At 41.3% G+C, this 23,013-nt stretch overlaps 1 protein-coding gene across 1 annotated transcript in view; it reads left to right on the top strand.

Annotated features, from left to right (window-relative positions):
• The window catches only part of TBC1D9 (TBC1 domain family, member 9 (with GRAM domain)), a 134,486-nt gene extending 128,321 nt beyond the window's left edge, over nucleotides 1-6,165 (top strand). The window contains exons 19-21 of the mRNA XM_011955806.1: nucleotides 2,564-2,638; nucleotides 2,733-2,836; nucleotides 4,021-6,165. Of these exons, the coding sequence (XP_011811196.1) occupies nucleotides 2,564-2,638; nucleotides 2,733-2,836; nucleotides 4,021-4,743 (902 nt within the window). The 3' untranslated portion in view covers nucleotides 4,744-6,165. The remainder of the gene's footprint in view (nucleotides 1-2,563; nucleotides 2,639-2,732; nucleotides 2,837-4,020) is intronic.
• Nucleotides 6,166-23,013: the final 16,848 nt, after the last annotated feature.

The following is a 23,013-nucleotide window of genomic DNA, read 5'->3' as shown; positions in this document are numbered from 1 at the left end:
GCCAGGGGCCAAATCCAGCCCACCACCTAGTTTTTATAGCCTGTGAACTAAGAATGGTTTTTTACAGTTTTAAATGGTTTTTAAAAATCAAAAGTAAAATATTTTTGCCACATGAAAAGTATATGGAATAGAAACCTCAGTGCCTATAAATAGTTTTGTTGGAAGACAACCAAGCTCATTTATACATGTATTGCCTATGGCTGTTTTCATGCTGCGGAATTGAGTGGCTAAAACAGGGACAGTATGACCTACAAAGCCTAAAGTATTCACTGTCTGGTCCTTTACAGAAGACGTATGCTGAACCCTGCTCTCTATGGATGATAGGTCTACAAAGATGTGATTCAACTCATATATGTCTCCAAATTTATATATTAAGTCATATACTGTTTTGTCTTACATTAATCTAGCATTGTCTTTTGGCTTGCTACTGTAGTAAGTTACTCACCTTCTAATTCATCATTAGGTCAACTTTATCAACTCACCTAAGTCCAAAAGTAAATGTAGGTTTCTCCTGGGTTCTTTTGCCTCTTAAGTTTTGCCATCCCCAGATAAGCACAATATAGACCTGCTTTTAGACTGTAAGCACCAAAGTGATTTTTGTAGACGGAGTAAGCCAGGCTCAGTCTTACGACTGGCAATACAAGTTGAGGGTAGGAGCTTTGGACAGAACACTAGCTATGTATACTGTTATCTAGGTGAGTGCAGGGGGCTTCCTATGTGAGCCTCAGTTTCCTTGTGTGGAGAATGGAGATGACAGCTATCATATTGGGCGTAATTAGGACCTAATAAGATAATGTAGTAAGACTTTTTGCGTAGTGCCTTAGTGCATCGTATGTAGTCTTAATATTATATATTGAAAGTAATGACAAAAACCGCAATTACTTTCCACCAACCTAATATCATTAGCAGTCACATTCTGGCTACAAAATGTTCACACATTTCTTAGTAGACATTCATCTCAGAAAGGGAGTCTCTTGTTTTAGAAATGCTTCAGGAATGGTCACATGCCAATAGCGTGTAATATCATTGAAAGATGCTTTTTGAAGAAGGTTTTCCAATGCCAAAAGTACTATTGCTTTGCATGAAAATGTTTAAGATACAGGTAAAATAAGTAAGCCAAAGCTGTCTTAAAATCTTACCGTAGAAAGATAACTAATAACTAACCTTGAAATATTTCAATTTTGTTTTCAAATCATACACAAATTGTATATATCTATAACTGGAATCAAACTACCTATACAGTTTTGTATCCTGCTTTTTTTTAACTTAAAATCCAGTGAGAATATTACTTTGTCATTAAAATTTCTTTGAAAACATGGTTTTTAGATGGCTATATAGTATCCACTGCATGGACTTACCGTACATTAAATATTTTTAAAATATCTACTTGTTTCCTACATCATTTGCAACATTAAGAGGGGAGGAATTTCCCAACGACATATAGTACACTTTCCTCACTGTGTCTTAAAAGCTGCTGAGATTACCTTGACCCATAGTACGGTGAAGGCCACATATCTGGCTGACCAGCCAGCTTTGGGTGGTTGAAGAAGTGCTGGAATGCCCCCTAACGGCCGACAAAGTGCATGGGAAACTGAGGGCATTGTACACCTCTCTTGTTTTGAAGTCCCTGTGTGCCCTGTAATGTCTTGTTTTAAGAAGACAAAACAGTTATAAGTGGGTTCCTTAAAAGTCTTATTTTTGAAGTACCAAATTATAAATCTGAAGTAGTTTTATAGCATATAACATTTTAGCAAAAAAATATTTTTCTGTCTTCTACCAACATAGATTTTAATTTCCTTGAAAGAGTAAGACAGGAGAGAAATCAACATTCATTGGGGCAAGCACTACCATTTTTTAAGTGCTGAAGTCTATGTGGCATTATCCCATTAATTTTTTTTTTTGAGATGGAGTTTTGCTCTAGTTGCCCAGGCTGGAGTGCAATGGCACCATCTCGGCCCACTGCAACCTCTGCCTCCTGGGTTTAAGTAATTCTCCTGCCTCAGTCTCCCGAGTTGCTGGGATTACAGGCACATGCCACCACATCCGGCTGATTTTTCTATTTTTAGTAGAAACAGGGTTTTACCATGTTGGCCAGGATGGTCTCGAACCCCTGACCTCAAGTGATCTGCCCACCTCAGCCTTCCAAAGTGTTGAGATTACAGGCATGAGCCACAGTGGTTGGCCCTCCATTTATTTTTTATTGTACACTGAACCCAAGCTGTGAGAAAGAATTCTGCAGAGGTCCTTTATCTGGAGATAGTATTGTCAAATAAAATAATGGGACATGTAGTAAAATTTGAATCTCAGATATAAAATAATTTTCTTAATACAAGTATGTCCCCTCTAATGACAGGGTTACAGTTATCCCCGAAAAAAATTTGTTGTTTATCTGAAATCGAAATTTAACTGAATGTTTTATATTGTTTTGGGGAGTTTTCTGTTTGTTTGTTTGCTAAATCAGGCAACCCTACCTAGAGAGTCTTCTATTTTCCACTACAAATGCTAATTCCATGGTCATATTATGTAACATTCTACTTTTTTCTTCTGAACGATTTCTTGGTAGTTGTTGGATTGGATAGCAGAAGCAAACAGGGTGCAGATGATGGCTTCGTTACAGTGAGCCTAAAGCCGGACAAAGGTACGGATATTCTCTTTTATATGTTTACCTTCTTGCTGGTTGTACACTTGTTTTTTGGCCTGTAAGCACTTACTTCTTGACATTTGGGTTGTAGGGAAGAGAGCAAATTCCCAAGAAAATCGTAATTATTTGAGACTGTGGACCCCAGAAAATAAATCTAAGTCAAAGAATGCAAAGGATTTACCCAAATTAAATCAGGTAAGTGCTTAAAGTTCAAATCATTCACTTCAAACCTGGTCGCTCTTTTTTCTATGACTGAAAAGTCATCCATAAATGTGGACTCAATGCCCCTCAAAAATAATAACTTTGGGGCAGTTAATTAGTATCTGTTTGGACCTATTTTGTGCATATGTATTTATGCATCAAAAATACGCTCCATTGTGAGAGAATGACTTCCTCAGAGGAAATGTGAACCACAACATATTCCATTTTGAGAGTAAATGCATCTTATTCCAATCATTAAAAATACCCTCAGATACTCAAAAGACAAGCACATGCTGTTTTCAGATCACTGTGCTTAGCTATAAAGGCGTCTGCACATTTTCCTTAAAAACCTGGTGAAATGAGGAAGAAAAAAACAATATAAATAATTATAGGCTGAAAATGCTAAGTTTTGTAATCAGAGAACAGAAATCATCTGGGTGGAGACTGAAAGCATTAAAGCATACTTCTGTCCGGGGAGATGGGGCATGTGTCGTGGGAGGAGGGATTGGAGCTTACCTTGGAAAAATCGAGGTGCGTGGTAAAGTGTGTAGATGTGAAAAGAGATGAGTCTCAGATTTCCTTAAGATGTTTCGAAAGGAAAAAGAGAACAAGAAAAAAGTTACTGAGACAAATGTATGACATAGTCCTTCTTGACTCTAGGTGAGCTGTACATGCATATTTACTTTTCCATTCTGACTTTCATAGATGTTTGAAATTTTTCAAATTAAAAAAATGGGAAAATAAGCTGGGCGTAATGGCTCACGCCTGTAATTCCAGCACTTTGGGAGGCCAAGGCAGGAGCATCACTTAGCCCAGGAGTACAAGACCAGCCTGGGTAAAATGGCAAAACCCTATCTCTACAAAAAATGCAAAGATTAGCGGAGCATAGGCTGAGGTGGGAGTATCATGTGAGCCCAGGAGGTTGAAGCTGCAGTGAACCATGATTGCACCACTGTACTCCCGTCTGGCAACAGAGACCCTGTCTCAAAAAGAAATAAAAATTAAAAATAAAAAATGGAAACATCAATAAGAGACTTTAAACATGTCCATCCTGCCTAGGTGGAGGACTTTCCAGGGATCATTAGGCGTTCCCATTTAAATGGCTTTTCAGTCCACTTCAGTCCTGCCTCTCTGCTCTCTGAAGATTTCACATTGTGTTTTTCCAAATCTTTTTTCAGGGGCAGTTCATTGAACTGTGTAAGACAATGTATAACATGTTCAGCGAAGACCCCAATGAGCAGGAGCTGTACCATGCCACGGCAGCAGTGACCAGCCTCCTGCTGGAGATTGGCGAGGTCGGCAAGCTGTTCGTGGCCCAGCCTGCAAAGGACGGCGGGAGCGGAGGCAGTGGGCCGTCCTGCCACCAGGGCATCCCAGGCGTGCTCTTCCCCAAGAAGGGGCCAGGCCAGCCTTACGTGGTGGAGTCTGTTGAGCCCCTGCCAGCCAGCCTGGCCCCCGACAGCGAGGAACACTCCCTGGGAGGACAGATGGAGGACATCAAGCTGGAGGACTCCTCACCCCGGGACAACGGGGCCTGCTCCTCCATGCTGATCTCTGACGATGACACCAAGGACGACAGCTCCATGTCCTCGTACTCGGTGCTGAGTGCCGGCTCCCACGAGGAGGACAAGCTGCACTGCGAGGACATCGGAGAGGACACGGTCCTGGTGCGGAGCGGCCAGAGCACAGCGGCACTGCCCCGGAGCACCAGCCTGGACCGGGACTGGGCCATCACCTTCGAGCAGTTCCTGGCCTCCCTCTTAACTGAGCCTGCCCTGGTCAAGTACTTTGACAAGCCCGTGTGCATGATGGCCAGGATTACCAGTGCAAAAAACATCCGGATGATGGGCAAGCCCCTCACCTCGGCCAGTGACTATGAAATCTCTGCCATGTCCGGCTGACACGGGCGCCTTCCCGGGGGAGTGGGAGGACAGGGAGGGGAGGGACTTTTTTATGTTCTTCTGTGTTGAGTTTTTTTCTTTCTTTCTTTCTTTTAAATTAAATATTTATTAGTACCTGGCTTGAAGCCTAGTGTTTTCATAATGTAATACAATGAAAACTGTTGGAGAAATATTTAAACACCTCAATGTAGGTACAGTACACTCTTGTTTCGGGGAGGGGATTTACCAGAATACAGTTTATTTAGTGAATTCTAAAAAACAAAAAGATGAATCTGTCAGTGATATGTGTGTATTATAACTTATTAATCTTGCTGTTGAGCTGTATACATGGTTTAAAAAATAGTACCGTTTAATGCTAAGTAAGGCAGCAGTCATTTGTGTATTCAGGCTTTTAAAATAAAATTAGAGCTATAAGGAAAATGAAAAGCCACAGGTACAAGACTGTTCTTAAATGGAAGGCATCGTCAGCGAGGGTAAATCCTATACCACTTTAGGAAGTATTAAAAAAATTTTTAAGATTTGAAATATATTTCATAAAACTCCTCTATTCAAAATCATATTCCACAGATGTTCCCCTTCAAAGGGAAAACATTTGGGGTTCTAAACAGTTATGAAAGTAAGTGATTTTTACATGATTCCAAAATAACACTTGTATTTGATCAATTTAGACAGATACCAGACCAATTTTGCATTTAAGAAATTGTTCTAATTATTTACATCAACTCATTGGAATTCAGTGAAAAGTAACAGTCTTTTGTCACGGAGAATCTGAAAGTAGCAGCAAAGACAGAGGGCTCATGACAGGTTTTTTTTTTGCTTTGCTTTTGTTTTTGAAAGAGTAAAAGTACTGATGTTTCTGATACTGGATGTTTAGCTTCTTACTGCAAAAAGAAAGCATAAGTAAAACAGTCAACTTTACCATTTCCGTATTCTCCATAGATTGAAAAAATTTATACCACATATCGCATATGACCATCTTTCCATTAAATCAATGTAGAGATAATGTAAACTGAAAAAAAAATCTGCAAGATAATGTAACTGAATGTTTTAAAAACAGAACTTGTCACTTTATATAAAAGAATAGTATGCTCTATTTCCTGAATGGATGTGGAAATGAAAACTAGCGCACCTGCACTTTGAATTCTTGCTTCGTTTTTATTACTGTTATGATTTTGCTTTTTACAGATGTTGGACGATTTTTTCTTTCGATTGTTGAATTCATAATCATGGTCTCATTTCCTTTGCTTCTTTGAAATATTCCTTTCAACACATTCCTTTATTTTATTATACATTGTGTCCCTGTTTTAGCTATTGCTGCTGTTTTTTATTCTGTTTACAGGATGATTTTTAAACTGTCAAATGAAGTAGTGCTAACCTCAAATAGGCTAAATGTGAACAAATAAAATACATCAAATACTCAGATACAGCTTTTTATCTTTGTGTTTGAGTTCCTGCCTAAGGCAATAACATTATTCTTTTGACAACTTTTGCAGGGGAGATTGTATTCGGCAACCATTTTGATTAAATAAATTTTGTAGGCAAACATATAGAGACAAATACAATTTGTAGTATATCAATGACTATATTTAAAATAAGGAATATAATTGTTATCAGTTATCTAACTTAAAATGCTTATCCCTAATGATCAGTGATATTGAACTTTTTAAAATGTACTTGTTTGTTCCATGTCTGTCTTCAAAACCACAATGAGATACCATCTCACACCAGTCAAAATGGCTATCATGAAAAAGTCAAAAAAGAACAGATGTTGACAAGGTTGCAAAGAAAACAACACAAATACACTGTTGGTGGGAGTGTACATTAGTTCAACCATTGTAAAAAGCAATGTGGCAATTTCTGAAAGAGCTAAAAACAACTAGCACTCGACCCAGCAATGCCATTACTGGGAATACACCCAGAGGAATATAAATCATTCTGCTATAAGGACACATGCACATGAATGTTCGTTACAGCAGTGTTCACAATGGCAAAGACATGGAATCAGCCTAAATGCCCATCGATGACATTGAATAAAGAAAATGTGGTACATACACACCACGGAATACTATGCAGCCATAAAAAACAAGATCATGTATTTTATGGGAACATGGATGGAGCTGGAGGCCATTATCCTTAGCAAACTAATGCAGGAACAGAAAACCAAACACTGCATGTTCTCACTTGTAAGTGGGAGCAAAGTGATGAGAACACATGGACACAGAGAAGGGAACAACACACGCTGAGGCCTCCTTGAGGGTGGAGAGTGGAGGGTGGGTGGAGGGAGAGGAGCAGAAAGAGATAACTATTGGTTAATAGGCTTAGTACCTGGGTGACAAAATAATCTGTACAACAAACCCCCATGACACTAGTTTACCTATATAACAAACCTTCACATGTACCCTTGAACCTAAAGTAAAAGTTAACAAAAAAACAAATACTCATTCCACGTAAGTAATAACAGTGAAAATTCCTGTTTAATCCTTATTAGCATGCTATAATGCCATTTGGTTTAATCAAGTAGCTAGTCATTTATTGGACTCTGATTGTTACACATGACTCGATGTGTTTTTACCTTTGAGGTCTTAAATACGCCTCAAGAAATAACTGCAAAATCTAATACTCTTGCCCATCTGTACTTTGCCAAAATCAAAGATAGGATTGAGTGGGAAATAAGAGTGTGTTTAAATGTGTAGCCCTGGATAAAGAAGAGGAGCCAGCATTTTCCATTATCATTAAGAAAGAGACAGTAAATGAGCAGCAAGTCCCTCTGAAAGCCTACGTCTCTATTAATGTGCTGAGATTTCTGTTGCAGTCTTGTCCTTATTCGTTCAAGCACATCATAGTGCTTTTCATCACAGCAGCAATATACTACATAATGGCAGGTTTTAGTCTGTGTTTACTTCTAAAGGATGCACAGGGACTAGCCTGAACCCTTGAGTTGAAATTTCCAGCTTAGTCTATGAGACAAATAGGCTCATCAGCTCATTCACTACATCAGAAGAACACCCTGAGGGAATCATTTTGCCCTCAGCTTCCAGAAGGCAGGTGATACATTTCTAGTTGTTCATGGTTGTGTTATGTACTTTTCGTGTCTCCATGGATTATTCTCTTTGATTTCAACTTATGATTCACCATCTTATCTGTTTTTTTTTTTGCGGGGTGGGGGGTAGGGGGTGTTTGTTTTGTGGGGTTTTTGGTCTTGTTTTGTTTTTTGTTTTTGTTTTTGAGATGGAGTTTTGCTTTTGTCACCCAGGCTGGAGTGTGATGGCACAGTCTCTGCTCACTGCAACTTCTGCCTCCAGGTTCAAGCAATTCTCCTGCCTCAGCCTCTGAGTAGCAGGGATTACAGGTGCCCACCACCATGCCCAGCTAATTTTTGTATTTTCAGTAGAGACGAGTATCTCACCATGTTGGCCAGGCTGGTCTCAAACTCCTGACCTCAAGTGATCTACCCACCTTGGCCTCTCAAAGTGCTGGGATTACAGACATGAGCCACCGCACCCAGCCTTTATCATCTTCTCTGGCCACTTTACCCCCAGCTCTGTCAGTCCTTCCCATGCTAATATGATAATGATGACACCAGTGCAGATGAAGTGTTCAGTGTCTATATCCCAGTGAGGTTCCTGCTCCAGAGCACTGGGTCCTGGCTTCAATGGAGCTTTCATATAAGAACAAGCAAAAGAGAAAGCTACTGCTACAGAAAAGGAACAAAGCAAACCATGCAGAGTGTGGATGCAGGGAAGGGATGATGCTAGAGAAACCACAGATCCAAGGATATCACTGCTTCAGCACCACTTCGAAGCTGATTCTAGGGAGGAGCAGGATAAGCCATGTGGTAGTACCACAAAGAGAGCCGTGGGCAATAAGGAGGCTCATGTTCCAACAGCATCCTCACCCCCACCAAGGTGGTGCAGGGCAAGTACCCTGGCTTCTGGGCACAGGTCAAATCCCGCAGCCTGCCCTCTTCAGGGCAAACCTCTTTAGGAAGGGTGGTGAGGCTTCTCCTCCTCACTTTCCTGGCCACAGAGACTCTATAGGAACCTCCCAATCTCGGTAGAGTAACCTTGGTCTGGTCTCCAGCTGAAGCTTTGTCTAGGAACCTGAACTTAAAGAGATTCTGCTTCTTGAGCCTAGCAGGGAAACTGAAGTGGAGGTGTTGGCAGCTGCTTTATTTACTTCCGGTTAAGGGCTCCTCTGGTTGTGTATTCATCATTACCCATCCTGTAAAAAGGCTCTTTTGTTACAGATTCAACTTCTAACCTGAAAAGAATAACAATTGATGTGTGGAGTAGAAAGCATTTCATACTATTTTCCGCTTTAAAATGACTCCTTTACATAATGTTTAGAGCCCTGTGCCTTTTGTTTAACGTGCTCTTGACAGTCTAATTCTTTAAAAGGAAAGCACAGGAGTCAGACAAGGGAGTTTATCGTTAGACACAAGTGAGTAGAGTAGACTAAGACTAGGATTCTCTTTATGTGGGGCAGACAGCAGAGGGCCAAGCTATAGATTATTAGGGCTTCCTGGATTCATAACTACTTCCTCCCCTCACCCTTCACAGAGAAACCAGAAGAACTCTGCAAAGCTAAATCCTGTAGCTCTTAGAATACCTAAAGGAGAAAGTATCAGCTAGATTCATGCCATCTCCTAGGATTGGCCTGGAAATAATCTTTTGAGTCCTAGAATAGGTCTGGTGAATTCATTCATTTCATGACTATTGACCACCTACTATGTGAGATATTGTTTTAGGCACTGAGAGTACAGTAGCAAATGACAATGACCAAAAACAATCCCTGTCCTTAAGGGAAATTCTATTTTAATAAGGGAGACAGACTATAAGCAAGGTAAGTACCATATCTGTTATGTTAGTGGCATATGCAATAAAACAAACAGCGGGGAACCAAGGTTAGAAACGCTGGGCTTGGGAAGGTGGTGAAATTTTAGATGGGGTGATTCGTGAAGACCTTTCACAGAAGATGACTGTTTAGTAAAAGATGAAGGAGCGAGCCATGCAGATGAGATGACTGGAGGAAGAGCTTTGCAGACAGAAGAAACTGCAAGTGCAAAGGCCAGGAGGTGTGAGTGCGCCTGGTAAGTTTGAGGGACATCAAGGAAGCTGTGGATGGAGCAGAGGTGGTGGGCAATGACGGTAGAGAGGTAATAAGGAACCAACGACAAGATGGCCCTTAACTCTGAGGGAGATGGCAGCCACTGAAGGGTTCTGAGCAGAGGAGAGACATGACCCAACCAAGGCTTTAACAATAATTCTGGCCACTATCATGACAATAAGTGGAAGCACAAGTATAGAAGCAGGCAGACCACTTAGGAGGTCACTGCAGGAACCCAAGTAAGAGTTGGTGTTGACTTTTTCATCTACCCTCACTTCTGAGGCCTGAAAGGAGCAGAGGGGCACATCCATCATATCCTAATGGTCAAAGCAGGCACAGGCCAGGTAAGACTCAGAAAGGGGGATGGATCCTACTTCTCAGTGAGAGACATGTCAAAGAATTGTTGTTCTCCCCTATTCTGCCACATCAACCACCCTTCTGGGTTTTCCTGGGCCTTCTTGGATGTTCACTAAATATTTTAGCATCTGGCTCATAAATTTCCTTTCTGCCCCAGTTTTTCTACCATTCAGGGAACTTCTACATCTAAACCAAGAACCCAGAAAGCACTTTAACCTTGATTTCCTGAATTCCTGTGATTTTTCCATCCCCTGCTGTGTCTTAGAAATATGAACTCATACCTTTTCAGCTCTGTCATTCCCAGGACACTTGTCTACAGCACTTCTAGTCCTTCAACTCCTCTGTTAATCCATGAGGTCTCACACTGATTTTCCTATTGAGATATGATCCTGTGGTCATCTCTTCCACCAGTATCTTTTCAGCTCTCTCAACTCAATTTGCCCGGATCCCCTGTATCTGCCATCTGTCCTCTGTGATGGTTACTCTGTAAACCCCAAATCAGGAATTGTTATAAGCATCTGCCTTCTGCACTCACATCTGGGCTGCTGAGTAGCAGACACTGCTAGAGGTGAAAAAATTTACATGATATAGATTTGTACTACTCCAGTTTTATGATTTTTATCTTCAGATCGGTTCTGAATGCCAATTAGCAATCCATGATTGTTCTATGTCTCTGATCCAATCTTCCTAATCCCCCAAATAACTATTTTAATTCTTTACTAGTCTCATCGAACCCCCTAATCCCACACCTGCTTCCTCTTAGATGAAAATTTGATTCTCGGTTAACAGAAATAATTGGAGCTATCAGTTGTAACTCTCAACTCTGAGCCCGTCAAGTGCAAATGTGTCTGCACCTGCAATCTACTTTTCTCCTTCTTCCGTGTTGGAGGAAAACTCAGCACTCTTAACCTATTCTATCTTCAACATCTTCTTCACAATAGCCTCAGGTTGTAAGAATATTTGCTCAATCCCTTAACTTTGTAACATACTAGTTATTGACTTATCTAACTGCATCACAGCCAAACATGAAAGAGTGGTCTTATCTTACTACCTCTATTTCTTCCAGTCTGACTTCAATGCACTTCAGCATGGATTTACCATTGCACTGAAACTACTCTTGCTGAGGACAACAGTGATTTCCTAATTGCTAACTCCAGTAGATCCTGATTCTTAACTTACTTCCTCTTTCCGTGGTGTTTAGCTCTTTTGACACTCCCTTATTAAAATTATCTCCTCCTTTTCAAGGTGTCTGTGGCACCAATATCTTTGCAATTCCCCTTTGTTTCTCTAATAAATTCACCGTGAACTTTCCTGGGCTGCTTTCCTTTGCCTACCTCTTACATGATGGGCACCACAAGGATCTTCCCAAAGTGCTCCTTTCTCATTGTTTGCCCTGAAAGAATGCACCCACTTCAATAACTTCAGCCCCTATCTGTCCACTACTGACTCCCAAATACCAAGTCAGCTCAGGCTTCTCTCCGGAACTGTTTCATTTAGTCTACATGTGTTGAGTGCCTTGGGTGTTCCAGGCTCTGTGTCATGGGCTAATAACAGCACTGACAATGAACAAGAGGCACAACAATGCTCTCACTTCCTGAACTTATATGCACTTCAAAACTGGACTCTTCTCTCCCCATAATGTTTCCCTTTATTATTCCTTCGTTAATTAATAACAGCAATATCCCTGTAGAACTGAAGCCAGAAATGTATGTCATTCTTGATTCTTCCCAATTGCTTACGACCCCTATTCTTTTTTTTTTCTTTTTTTTTTTTTTTTAGAGATGGAGTCTCACTTTGTCACCCAGGCTGGAGTGCATTGGCATGAGCTCAGCTGACTGCAGCTTCCACCTCTGGGATTCAAGTGATTCTCCTGCCTCAGCCTCCCGAGTAGCTGTGACTACAGGTGCATACCACCACACCTGGCTAAGTTTTGTATTTTTAGTAGAGACAGGGTTTTGCCATGTTGACCAGGCTAGTCTCAAACTCCTGACCTCAGATGATCTGCCCACCTCAGCCTCCCAAATTGCTGGGATTGCAGGCTTGAGCCACTGTGCCCAGCCCTTATCAATTATTTTTTATTATTTTTTAGTTTTTATTTTATTTTATTTTTATTTATTTATTTATTTATTTTGAGATGGAGTCTCACTTTGTCACCCAAGCTTGAGTGCAGTGGTGTGATCTTGGCCCACTGCAAACTCTGCCTCCCAGATTCATGCCATTCTCCTGCCTCAGCCTCCCTAGTAGCAGGGACTACAGGTGGCCGCCATCACGCCCAGCTAAGTTTTTGTATTTTTAGTAGAGACGGGGTTTCACCATGTTAGCCAGGATGGTCTTGATCTCCTGACCTTGTGATCTGCCCGCCTCAGCCTCCTAAAGTGCTGGGATTACAGGCATAAGCCACCGCACCCGGCCCCATTATTTTTTATAAACACCATTCAATCTCTGCTCCTCACTCTATTCTCAGTTATATTGACAGTCCAGCTTTGTATGTGGTGATAGGTTCAGGAGGGTTTTATTAGGTTTATATATTAATATTTCATCTATCTCTTCAGTCCAGACTGTATTTGTATAGATTATCCTTAAGCAAAAGTATCAATCCTATTACCTTCACATAGCAAAAGGAGATTGATTGCTTTTTACTTAAAACAAGACAAAACATTTCTTGGCTTGTTGTGGATTGAGCAGGCTCTCAGCATCTTGCTTCTTCTTGACACCTTTGCCCAATATCTGATGATCCAACTGCCCCAAAGTGTGACCCAAAGGGAGAACTCAGAGGTTGGTGCTCTGATGGAAGCTCACATATGCACTTATAGTCCCTGACCTCGGCAACTTAAGTTTCCTTAATTATGTCTGCTTTCAGTAATCGGAAGGCAGTCATTCATTTTTTCTTTCTTTTTTTTAACTTTTATTTTCATTTTAAGTTCAGTGGTACATGTGTAGGTTTGTTACGCAGGTAAACGTGTGTCATGGAGGTTTGTTGTACAGGTTATTTCGTCACCCAGATATTAACCCTGTTACCCATTAGTTCTTTTTCCTGATCCTCTCCTTCTTCCCCACCTCCACCCTCCAGTAGGCCTCAGTGTGTGTTGTTCCCTTCTATGTGTCCATGTGTTCTCATCATTTAGCTCCCACTTATAAGTGAGAACATGCAGTATTTGGTTTTCTGGTCCTGTGTGAGTTTGCTAAGGATTATGGGCTCAAGCTCCATCCATGTCCCTGCAAAGACATGATCTCATTCTCTTTATGGTTGCATAATATTCCATGATGCGTATGTGTCATATTTTCTTCATCCAGCCTATTCACAATAGCAAAGGCATGGAATCAACCTAACTGCATCAATGAGAGACTGAAAAGCAGTCATTGAAAATGGCCCTTTGGCTATTTGTCAGTCTGTGTGTGACATAATTACTCTTCTAATCATTGGCAAGCAAGATAGAAATGGGCAAGTCTGTAAATTCATCATGTCACACTTTCCTATGTGTACATGAATGTTTGCAGCAAGTGTCTGAAACAAACTTTTTGGATCACAACAAAGATTGCTGGATTGTTGCCATTTTATTGTTTGCCCCTAGTCCTCCCTCTCATACTCCTCAGTTATTCTTTTAAACTACTGCTTACGTGATCTTTTGAAAACTTTAATGTGATCATGTTTTCCTCTGTTTCAAGCCTCTCAACATCCCATCTTCCTACAGGATAATAGACAAGCATATTCAAAGTTTATGATCAGTCACTACCTTTACTCTATATACTATTTCTCAACACTGGTTGGTATTCTAACAGGTAAAGGACCAAAAATATCCAAGGTATTACAGTATATTCATTTTCCCCTTTTGGTTCATATTTTACAGCATCCTTTGTCATGCTGTCAAATTCTATGAGTCAGGTACAATATTTCAATCCCTCCTTCAATTCCTGCTACAAATTTACACCTTAGAGTGGGAAACGGGGAAGAGTATTTACTTTTGAAGTTTCAAAAGTGAAAGAAAGTTTGGTATAAACCAATAAGTGATCAGTATGACATTTCAAAAGCCAAAAATGAAAACTTAGCATCAGAATTTGGATAATACACCTCTATAATTTGTATTGAGTTGTCCAGTATTTTCAGTGTAATGCAACACCATGTCTCTTCTCACTGTGAAAAATAAAGAACTGTGCTGAATAATGAGGAAATAAATAAGGAAGTAATACCTGAACTTGCCAGATCCTTCTTAAATGCTCATATAAACTGAGAAGATATTTGGAAGAGTCTATGAAAAGATAAAAGCACAAAATCTTTTGAGATAGGACACTGGGTTATTTCAACAGTTTGTCTCATAAAGAGAATTTGTAAATACCTGCTGCTGTGGAGTTAACCTGGGTATATTGATTTTCTAAAATACTTAAGCAACCTATGAAATTATAAACATTTTTGAAAATGAATAAGATGAAATAGCTTTAATAGTATACACAAGTTGACATGAATATTTCAGAATCTTCTTTGGAATTTGATCTTTGCTCCAAATGGGAAGGGGCAAAAAACACCATTTTAGAGCAAAACTGTCTCTTGGGTGGCTTTCCCATGTCCAGGTGTTTGCTGTGAAGGGACATAGCAGTTGGAGTCCTCAGGCTACACCATCAGGCCCTGCAACTCTAACCACCTGGTTCACCATGGCTCACTCTAGGGGCCCTGAGCACACAATGCTGACTCAGGCAATGATGAAGCCACGAGGCCAGAAGAAGATTCTGACTATCTGGGAAATTACAGAACCACTCATTTCTCCAGCACAATGTTTACCTATGTGTTGAGATTTCTTGAAAAAATAAAATAAAAAAGACAATTGATGAAGGACTTGTCACTGGGCTTAGCCTTGCTGCTATGCTAAATTTAAACTCTCTTTATCTTATAGTAGAGAAGTTTCCATTGAAACATCATGCATCTGTATGAATATCACATAATAGTGTTTATTTTTGCTTACTTTTTTCCGTACGAGTAATACACAGACACAGCAAAATGAATTCCCATATTGACCAATAAGAAGTTATGTAGAAAGAAAGTCTTCCTTTATTAACATCTGTACTCCTACGTCTCTCCTTGGAGGTAAGTATTATTAATAGATTGAATTTCATTTGTTCTAGAAATTTCTATACATGTCTACATACACATATGCGTTTTTGGTTTTTGTTTGTTTGTTTGAGACGGAGCCTCGCTCTGTCGCCCAGGCTGGAGTGCAGTGGCGCAATCTTGACTCACTGCAAGCTCTGCCTCTCCCGGGTTCATGCCAGTATCCTGCCTCAGCCTCCCAAGTAGCTGGGACTACAGGCACCCGCCAGCACGCCCAGCTAATTTTTTGTATTTTTTAGTAGAGACGGGGTTTCACCGTGTTAACCAGGATGGTCTGGATCTCCTGACCTTGTGATCCACCTGCTTCAGCCTCCCAAAGTGCTGGGATTACAGGAGTGAGCCACCGCACCCGGCCACATACACGTTTTTAAAACATACACACAAAAATTGAATCAAACTAAAAGTTATTCTGTGATTTCGTTTTTCACCTAAGAGTCATGGAGATGTTTTCCATAGATGTATATGGAGTTCTGTCTCATTTATGTTAATGTCAGCACAGTATTCTGTGAAAAGGATATGTTCCATAATTTATTTAATTACACCTCTGCTGCCCCACCCTCTGTTCAGTTGATGGACTTTTACTTCTATGTAAGCTTTTCTTCTCATAAACATTGTGGCAAGGAATATTATTGTAAAGAGATCTTTGACATACATAAGAATATCTTTAGGGGATAGAACTGAAAAGATAAACTTCCTGGATCAAAGCATCCAGATCCAGATCTGTTTAAAGTCGTAACAGATCCTGACAAATGGCCTTCCAAAGTCCTTCACTTGTTTACATTCCCATCAACAGCTAGTGCTCCCTTCTTACAAACCTTCGGCAACATTTGAAATTAACACTTTCTATTTTTGCTAATCTGATGGATAAAAGATGATATTTCATTTTAATTCAAATTCCTTTCATGGTGAAGAAGTTGAATTTTTTAAACTGATACATAATATTTTACTTATTTATGGGCTACTTTAAACAATGTTTGTTGCTCCTTTAGGTGTCTTTTGAATTTGCCTTCTAACTTTTGGTGTCTTGCATTACACAATAGTGTACATGTTTTATGAAACCAAATCTGTTACACTTTTTACATATGACTTCTGTGTTTTGTTTCTCCAGCTCTTAAATGCCACTCACTATGAAAACAACAAGAGAATAAGATGAAAGAGAAAGAGGAGGTTATTAACCAGAATTAATTGCTCCATGCTCACTGAAGGCCAGTGGCTTTCCAAAGAGCTGGGGAGATGCATTTTCCCATGGGGCCTTAACAGCCACTTGTATCTGTCACAGAGCAGGCCCAAGCCAGAGCATCTAGTTACACCCATTCAAAAGCATCTCACATAACCTCATTAATATCTATTCTATTTTATCCCACTAGGGGGTAATGTTGGGCTAAAGACCATTCCTGGTGACTAAATTTGAAGCCAGCATTCAACATGTTCTGATTAAAGTTTTATTTCTGCGGTCAAAACTAAAAGGATCCATTCCTCCCTTAATGCTAGAGACATTTAGGGGGCAAAAAAAAAAAGAGGGCAGAGCTTTGAATTCAAGTGTAACTGAAATGATATTATGAAGAAGAGCCTGACAAAAGCCTCTGCTCCAGACAGCACTCAGTGGAAACAATGCATTTCATTCTATTACAGACACAGGAAGCCATGGACAAAAAGAGGAAAAGATTAAATGGAAGAGAGATGATGTCCTTCATGATGCAAACATTACCTAACATTAAATAGTTCCGCAGGATTTTATTTCTGCTTAAAATCTAATTTCCTCTTGGCTTCATGGCCTTAAGCTGGCAAAATCCCCACCTAAAACCCTGCCAACGTCATATTGCTGCAGTGTCAGTGTCTCCTGGGTCACAGAGCCCTCCTCCGTGGCCTGCCTAACTGGCACTCTTCCATCAGAGCGCCAACCTGTGGGAACAGGTGACTCCCCGATGGCCTCACTCACAGTCATAACTCATGGAGAAACACAATGGGTGGAGGCCATGTTTTTTCTTTGCCCCCTCTACAATCATGTACAAAAGCACCTTCTAGGTAAGATCACCCTTCAACCTTCCAAAGATCTCCCCCTCTCTAAGGGCACTCAGTGTTATGGCACACTTTCAGTTTTCTCTGCAAAGGAGGCAAACCCAATTCCTTTTCTAACAGCTCCTGTAAAAACATCAAAGGTCTGAATAAAGACACTTAAAGGTCAAAATGATCAAATTAAATGACACAATCATTTAAGGATTCAAGGGCGTTACTTTTTTTTTCTTTTTTTTTTTTTTTTCATCTCTTTTACAATATTATCTTTTTTTTTTTTTTTTTGAGACGGTGTCTTGCTTTGCTGCCAGGCTGGAGTGCAGTGGCGTGATCTTGGCTCACTGCAAACTCCACCTCCCTAGTTCAAGTAATTCTCCTGCCTCAACCTCCCAATGCCTGGTTCAGGTAGCTTGGCCCTGTTGCTCTTCTCAATACGTTGGAGTCAGTCAGAACCAAAGGTGACAATCAGAAATAGAATGTGTAGGCTGGGTGTGGTCAGCAGGTAACGCAATCACTAGAGATTACAGTCCCGAGTAGCTGGGACTACAGGCGTGTGCCACCGTGCCTGGCTAATTTTTTTGTGTGTGTGTATTTTTAGTAGAGATGGGTTTCACCATGTTAGCCGTGATGGTCTCCATCTCCTGACCTCAGCCTCCCAAAGTGCTGGGATTACAGGCATGAGCCACCCACCGCGCCTGGCCAAGGGTGTTACTTTTAAAACAATGCAGCCTGGACCTTGTCAGAGAGACAGAAGCAGGTTGGGCCTTCCAGTATTTCACTAAGAAGCTCACAGACAACACCACCAGCACACAAAGTGGGGTAATTTTCTTTTCTAGATTTGGTGAGACAAAGAGAAAGAGAGAGGAGAGAGAGAGAACTGTATGCATGTGGGAGAAAGACCTAATGAGCTCACTAAGTAAAAGAGCTCGGCCGAATTTCACGAACATCAAGAGTAAAGGAGGCCAGCCCCCTTAGAGACTTTTACATTCTGTTTCTTTTCTTTTCCTTTTTTTAAGAGATGGGGTTGTGCTATGTTGTCCAGAATGGCCTTGAACTCTTGGTCTCCCAAGTAGCTGGGATTATAGGTGTGAGCCACAGCACCTAGCTACACATTCTATATCTTTTTTTTTTTTTTCAGACAGAGTTCCACTCTTGTTGCTCAGGCTGGAGTGCAGTGGCACGATTTTGGCTCACTGTGACTCCTGCCTCCCAGGTTCCAGCAATTCTCCTGCCTCAGTTCCCGTGTATCTGAGTTTACAGGTGCCCCCCACCATGCGTTTTAGTAGAGATGGGGTTTCACTGTGTTAGCCAGGCTGGTCTTGAACTCCTGACCTCAAGTGATCCACCTGCCGTGACCTCCCAAAGTGCTGGGATTACAGGTATGACCCACCGCGCCCAGCCTACACATTCTATTTCTGATTGTCACCTTTGGTTCTGACTGACCCCAAGGTATTGAGACGAGCAACAGGCCCAAGCTACCTGAAGCAGGCGTCAGCAGGTAACACAGTCACTTGTTTACACTTCCACGGATATTTTCTACGGTTTCCCTTCCCTGTCTACGACGGACAGTTTGGAAATGGGAAGACATGCTATGCCCCGTTTAAAGTCTGTAATTTGAGAGCCTGGGAAGGGGGTAGAAAGGGAAGAGTGGTGAAGAGTCAGCAAAGCGGAAGCGCAGATCTCTGGAGCCCTCTCCTGGGAATAAATGTTCTCTCCCCACACAAATCTCTGCCCTTCCTAAATGGATTCCCATCTCTGTCTTCTTTCCCTCCCTCCTCACTAACTGCAGCTGCCAATCTGAAAGTCTTGTGAGTCAAAAAAACAAGCCTGGAGATTTCTGTGAGCTCTCTGATTCCCAAGAAGAGGAAAGGAAGAAAATTAGTAAAACGGCTTAGTGAAGCTAAGCCTGTGGGCAGACTACCCTGAGTTACCTGTTCTTCACTCGGCCTGTATTTTTCAATATCTATTTATTATACAGACTGAAATGCCACTAGCCAGAGCCATTTGGGTTTAGTACTGTCCTCAGACATGGGCAGTTGGTGTCCTGCCTTGGGCCTCAGCCTTTAGTGGGCCTTGCCTGGTCCACCCACTCTGACTATGCTGCCCGTCGATGCACTGCTCTGGAAGGACCAAGGAGACTGTTGTCAGGGGGACTGTGCCACTCGCCTTGTCTAGACCACACTCGGGTAACCCTGCCCAAACGGCTCTGAGCCCCTCCTAGGACCTGCCCAGTCTTCTTCTCATGCTGGAGAGAGCAGAGCCATGTACCCAGGCATGGCACCCTGGGCAGAAGGGTGCCTAGGAGTTGCCTGTTGGATGGATCATTTACAGACCCTCCGTATATAAGCTGGGGTGTCACATCCACATGCACAACGCCATCCACAACGAGATACAGAATGCTGGGGGGTGGGCCTAGGGCCTCCATGTGTACTCTTCCCCGACCCAAACATGCTTTGGGTAGGCCAGCTTGGGTTAGCGATATTTCTTCAAAAAGGGACTACAATACTAACTCATTAGTATGAAATCAGTTTACAGACTCACTACTGGCCTCTACCACTATACGTAATGTCAGCAAAAAGGATCAAACTCTGCAAAATATTTGAAGAGATTTATTCTGAGCCAAATATGAGTGAGCAACAGCCCGTGACACAGCCCTCAGGAGTCCTGACAACATGTACCCAAGAGGGTCAGGCTACAGGTTGGTTTTACGTAATTTAGGAAGACATAAGCTATCAGTCAATACATGTTAAGATGTGTATTGGTTCAGTCTGGAAAGGTGGAACAACTGGAAGTGGCAGGTAGGGGAGTGCTTTCAGGTCATAGGTGGGTTCAAAGATTTTCTGATTGGCATTTGGTTGAGTTATTATCTAAAGACTTGGAATCAATAGAAAGGAATGTCCAGGTTGAGATAAGGGATCATAGAGACCAAAGTTCTATCATGCAGGTGAAGTCTCCAGGTAGCAAGGCTTCAGGGAGAAAAGAAGGTAAATGTTTCTTAACAGACTTAATGAATCTGTTCCATCAGTAATTCTGAAAGGGAGGAGGTTTAATGAGGCATGTCCAACACCCCCTTCCCATCAAGGCCCGAACTAGTTTTTCAGGTTAACTTTGGAATGCCCTTGGGTGAGAGAAGGGATCCATTCAGATGATTGGGGGACCTGGAATTTTATTTTTCATTTACAATAAGCAGAATCAAGAAGAGGTGGAGAAGACACTGAGTTATATGATTGGGTCCTGTAGCAAGGCTGTGCACAACCAGACATCTAATCAATGACTCTAGCCTTGGCCTGGCACCATGAATGACATTACTCTTCACCTCGTGACAAGTACCCCAATTGCAAGCCTAATGCCGAAGACAGGCACACCTGACAAGTTTCACTGTGTAAGCCAAGTCCTGGCTTGTGTGTTTTGTTGGTAAGGATTCTAACACATTTTCTGGAGTCACAGAAAAAGTGTGCCATGATCACTTAGCCAGAACCACCATTGGAGCCGGACAGAAAAATAGCCACACGTGTGCCAGGTGTTTGCCACCCTTCGTCAAACAGAAGTACTTGAAAATTTCCTATGGGTATTACTCTTTAGACTCAATCCTATCTTAGACTGGAAACATCCTACAGAGGCTAGAATAAAGACTGGAATCCTAACAAAATAGCTGGGTTTTTATTTTCTGAAAACCAGAGTTACCTCCTTTCTGCTAAATCTAAGTCAAGCAGATGGTTTTGGGTCATGTATTCATTGTCTTATCCTGAACCCCCTACCTTATACTAGGAGAAGTTTGGCTCTCTGTCCTCATCACCCTTCTTTCACATGGCATCCCTTACTGCCACAGTCCCTCCTCCTTTAGTCTGTATGAGCAACTTCAGGCACTTGAGACATATTGGCGAACAACAAAGGAATCCCCAAATTCCAGACCATCCTGCTTCAGCCCAAATGAATAGAGTAAAACACACAAAGTGACCAGGATCACTGAGGGACACCTGAATGGCTGTCAGGTGGCAATGGTGGCAATAATGTTCTTTGACCCTCATATGGCACGACCCATATTCACAGAATAACATTTTGGTATTTAAAAAGATCTTGAAGATTATCAGTCCAAATACCCTAATTTTACAGAGAAAGAAATTGAGACTCTAAATGTTTAAACTGTATCCAATTTAATGGAATAAAAGTGAATTTGGATTTGGCAGTCTTCAGTTTCAAACCTGTCTGATTGCCAGTATTTCACAGTGCTTTCCTACACAGCCCTGACAGGAGGCACACAGGCAGCCTTTCTCCAGGGGTGTTTATGTCCTGAGGGCTTTTTCCCTAGCACGCTCTAGAAGATGAGGGGAGAAAGTGGATCATCCTTCACCCCCACCAAAAATCAGAATTAACTTAATAATGGAAATACAAACTTGTCTGCTGCTTCTTACTATTTACAGTAAAAATAACACCCTTTGTTTTTAATTGGCAGTAAAAATTGCTCAATTTGCACAAATGCCATTAAAATGTGAGCTTATGGCTGCAGAATACAGTATGGCCTGATTGTTTTCACATAGATTTTGATTTAGCATGCCTCATATATGCAAACAAAAATATTGAGAGGATGTGTATCTCTCAATTTTTCAGATCATTTTATATTCTTAGGGATCTTCAGTACCAATTGATTTTTTAAATCAAATTATGTTTAAATGTAATAGTCTATTTTATTATGGTTTTATTATAAGAATTTATAATACTTTAAAGATCAAACATCAGCTCACCCCTCTTTACTCTTCTTAAAAAATATGTTATCAAGTACTTCTGCTTCTAAGTATGATAAACTGTCTTGTATCAGACTAACAATATCACAAGAAGAACTTAAAAGCTGGATAAAATAACAAAACAAACAAACTCTAGCATGAGAAAGCTACCAAGGAAGCTAGGACTTCAAAGACCAAGGTCCTAGAACAAAGGAATATGCATAAAGGTGATTGCCACATTCTTCTCAACTTTTCCTCTTAAGGAATTCGTCAGCTATTCATCAGTGCAGGAGCAAGAGGCTCGGAAACCCAGCAAAAAGGGTCTCCAAGAGGCGAAGATGCTGAAGAGATTTTGGTAGTCTCTTGAAGTTAGAGAAATAAAAGTTGTAGTTTGAGAATGAAAAGGGAGCAAGGATGCGAGAAGCCAAAATCCTGGAGAGAATGTAAATACAGAGAGAAGTTAACTCTGTATGGGTACCCCTTTCCCTTCAAGGCATTTTCTGACTCTTGGGCAACACGCAAAGCAACAGGTTAGGAAGCTGAGTCGAACTTCAGGTATTCTCATGGAACAGGGAGATAAAAATATTTCAGAGTCTGCCAAGGAGTTGAGATCCTGGAAGGCACCCCAAACTATTAGTTGGGACTCCTGAAAATCTGTATCTTAAAAGTACATGTGGGTCAGGTGTGGTGGCTCATTCCTGTAATCCCAGCACTTTGAGAGGCCAAGGCGGGCAGATCACGAGATCAAGAGCTCGAGACCATCCTGGCCAACATGGTGAAACCTCATCTCCACTAAAAATACAAAAATTAGCTGGGCTTGGTGGCAGGTGCCTGAGTCCCAGCTACTCAGAGGGCTGAGGCAGGAGAATCACTTGAACCCGGGAGACAGATGTTGCAGTGAGCCAAGATGGCACCACTGCACTCCAGCCTGGTGACTGAGCGAGACTCCGTCTCAAAAAAAAAAAAAAAAAA

The sequence above is a fragment of the Colobus angolensis genome, unplaced genomic scaffold, assembly GCF_000951035.1.
Source record: "Colobus angolensis palliatus isolate OR3802 unplaced genomic scaffold, Cang.pa_1.0 Scaffold400, whole genome shotgun sequence".
Classification (NCBI taxonomy): Eukaryota; Metazoa; Chordata; class Mammalia; order Primates; family Cercopithecidae; genus Colobus; species Colobus angolensis.
This window is presented reverse-complemented; position numbering and strand designations above follow the sequence as displayed.